The sequence below is a fragment of the Numida meleagris genome, unplaced genomic scaffold (genome assembly GCF_002078875.1).
Source record: "Numida meleagris isolate 19003 breed g44 Domestic line unplaced genomic scaffold, NumMel1.0 unplaced_Scaffold244, whole genome shotgun sequence".
NCBI classification, from domain to species: Eukaryota; Metazoa; Chordata; class Aves; order Galliformes; family Numididae; genus Numida; species Numida meleagris.
Genome location: NW_018364243.1, coordinates 422,891 through 425,073, shown reverse-complemented (window position 1 = coordinate 425,073; position 2,183 = coordinate 422,891). Strand labels below are relative to the sequence as shown.

General features: G+C 59.6%; 1 protein-coding gene across 1 annotated transcript; it reads right to left on the bottom strand.

The window, feature by feature from the left end:
• Window positions 1-393: 393 nt before the first annotated feature.
• Window positions 394-2,039, bottom strand: HOXC12 (homeobox C12). The gene is made up of 2 exons (XM_021382426.1): window positions 1,475-2,039; window positions 394-632 (listed from the first exon to the last, which is right to left on the bottom strand). The coding sequence occupies exons 1-2, from the start codon at window positions 2,037-2,039 to the stop codon at window positions 394-396; spliced, it is 804 nt and encodes a 267-aa protein (XP_021238101.1).
• Window positions 2,040-2,183: the final 144 nt, after the last annotated feature.

The following is a 2,183-nucleotide window of genomic DNA, read 5'->3' as shown; positions in this document are numbered from 1 at the left end:
CCGCCCCCGAACTCCCCCTACCTGCGCTGCTGCCGGAGGGCCGAACTCTCCCCGCACACCTCCCCGAGCATCGCCGGGGGCCGCAGCCGTCGGGGCCGCCTCTTCCCATCCGCAGCCGCTCAGTCCCCGCGGAGGACGAGGAGGAGGAGGAGGAGGAGGAGGAGGAGGAGGTGCGCGTCCTCGTGCTGCGGTCGGGCTCCGTGTTTTAGGGGAAACCGGTTATTTGTGACCAGGACCTCTTTATTCATTGATTTCTGAGTGGGGAGGGGTGTGTGTGTGGGGGGGTGAGGAGTGGTCAGGTAAAATCCCGAGAGCTCGGGTGAACGCTAGAGAGTCTATGGATTATTATTATTATTATTATTATTATTACCCGATACGGACGCTTTTAAAACTTTAAAAGAAAGACAGGGCTTGCTCCCTCAGGAGGAGTCTTTTCTTTTTCATGCGTCGGTTCTGGAACCAGATCTTCACCTGCTGGTCGCTCAGGTTTAATCGGTCTGAGAGCTCCCTCCTTCTTTGGCGAGTAATGAATTCATTGACCATGAACTCCCCCTCCAGCTCCGCCAGCTGCAGCTTGGAATAGGGTTTGCGCTTTTTCCGGGACCGTGTGTGCATCGGGTACCAAGGAGCACCTGGCAAGGATGTGGGGGGGGAGGGAGCGAAAAGGAGAATTGAGCGTTCGGGAGGAAAAACGCCCTCCTCTCTAAAAATACATATTAAAAAAAAAAGAAAGAAAAATGGGGGGCTGCCCCCCAGGACTGCTCCACGCACCTCCCCGCTGTCCCCGCTGTCCCCATCCCCGTGGTCGCAGGGATGGATGCTCGCGGCTCCCACCCGGAGCGATGCGTGGGGAGGACACGCGCGAAGCCCCGCGGGGAGGGAGAGGGGGGAGCGGTGTGACCGGGGAGCAGGGATTGGGGGGGGGTGTGGGGGGGTAAAAGGCAGGGGGAGGAGGTCCTTGCAGGAGGGGTCCCCAGCCGCTCCGATCCCTGTGCCAGAGGGAGAGTGCGCCCAAACGGCAGCGCTGATGGCTGCGTTATCTTATTATTATCATTTTTTTCAAGCATCCCCCCCCCTCCCCTTCCCTCTTCTCCCCGCTTCCCTCGGGCGGACACACCTCTGCGATGCCCCCGAGAAGCGCTGCCACCCGTCCGCGCCGTCGGTCGAGGAGGAGCGATGCGCAATCCCTATGTCTCTCCCTCCCTCTCTCTCTCTCTCTCTCTCTCTCCCTCTCCTTTTTTTTTTTTATGGGATATTTACATGTTTATAGCCTTTTCTTTTAAAAGAAGCACCACCTAATAAAACATTCGGGATTTCGGTGCTACCCCTAGTGGTCTCAGCACACATAGGCACTCCGCTTCCCATCGCTGAGCCCATGAATCACACCACCAAGCAGCCCCAAGCCGGCAACTTCTCCCCCCCTGCCCCCCCCCCCAGCACCCTCCCCCCCTTAAAAACCCCTCCTGGGTCTTACCACCGGTGCCTAAAGTGCTGCCTTGGTTGAGGGGGGACACCAAGCCCCCCGCTTCTCCCGCTGTGCCTTTATTCCCTTCATTGAGCAAAGACGAGCTGGAGTCTGACTCCAAGGACTGACATGACGGAGGGTCGTGGGGCACTGCCTCGGCTCCGGGATAGTCGTATTTGCTGAAATTGCCCCCCATGCCATTGGGGAGGCCGGATTCGAGGGGCAGCAAGGCACTGTCCCTGCCCCTCTCCTCCCGCTTGAGCCCGGCCGCGTCGGAGCAGCTCTCCCGGTAGTAGCATTTGCTTTCTTCCACCCGGGCGAGATCGCAGGCTCTGCCGAAGGAAGGGTTAATGGAGACGGGGCTGCCCAGGTAGGGCTGCGGGTACCCGTTGCAGGGCTCCGAAGACGCCCAGGGCAAGGAGCAGACGTTGTCCCGTCGGGGGTACGATAAGGACGGCAGCCCCGGCAGCTGCCCTCCGGAGGTTCGGAAATTTGGGAAGTAGAAGGTGTCTCCCGTGTGGATGTTCACCAGAGGTCCCACAAAGCCGGGATTAAGGAGGTTGTGCTCGCCCATTTCCGCGGGCCTGACCGAAAGCTTCTACTTTATTGCTATCTGACATTAAACATAGTTAAACCGACGGCTCAGCCCCATTGGTCCGGGGGGGTCACGTGAGCCCCAAATTGCGCTGGGAGGGAAGGGGGGGCCCTCCCCTCCCCT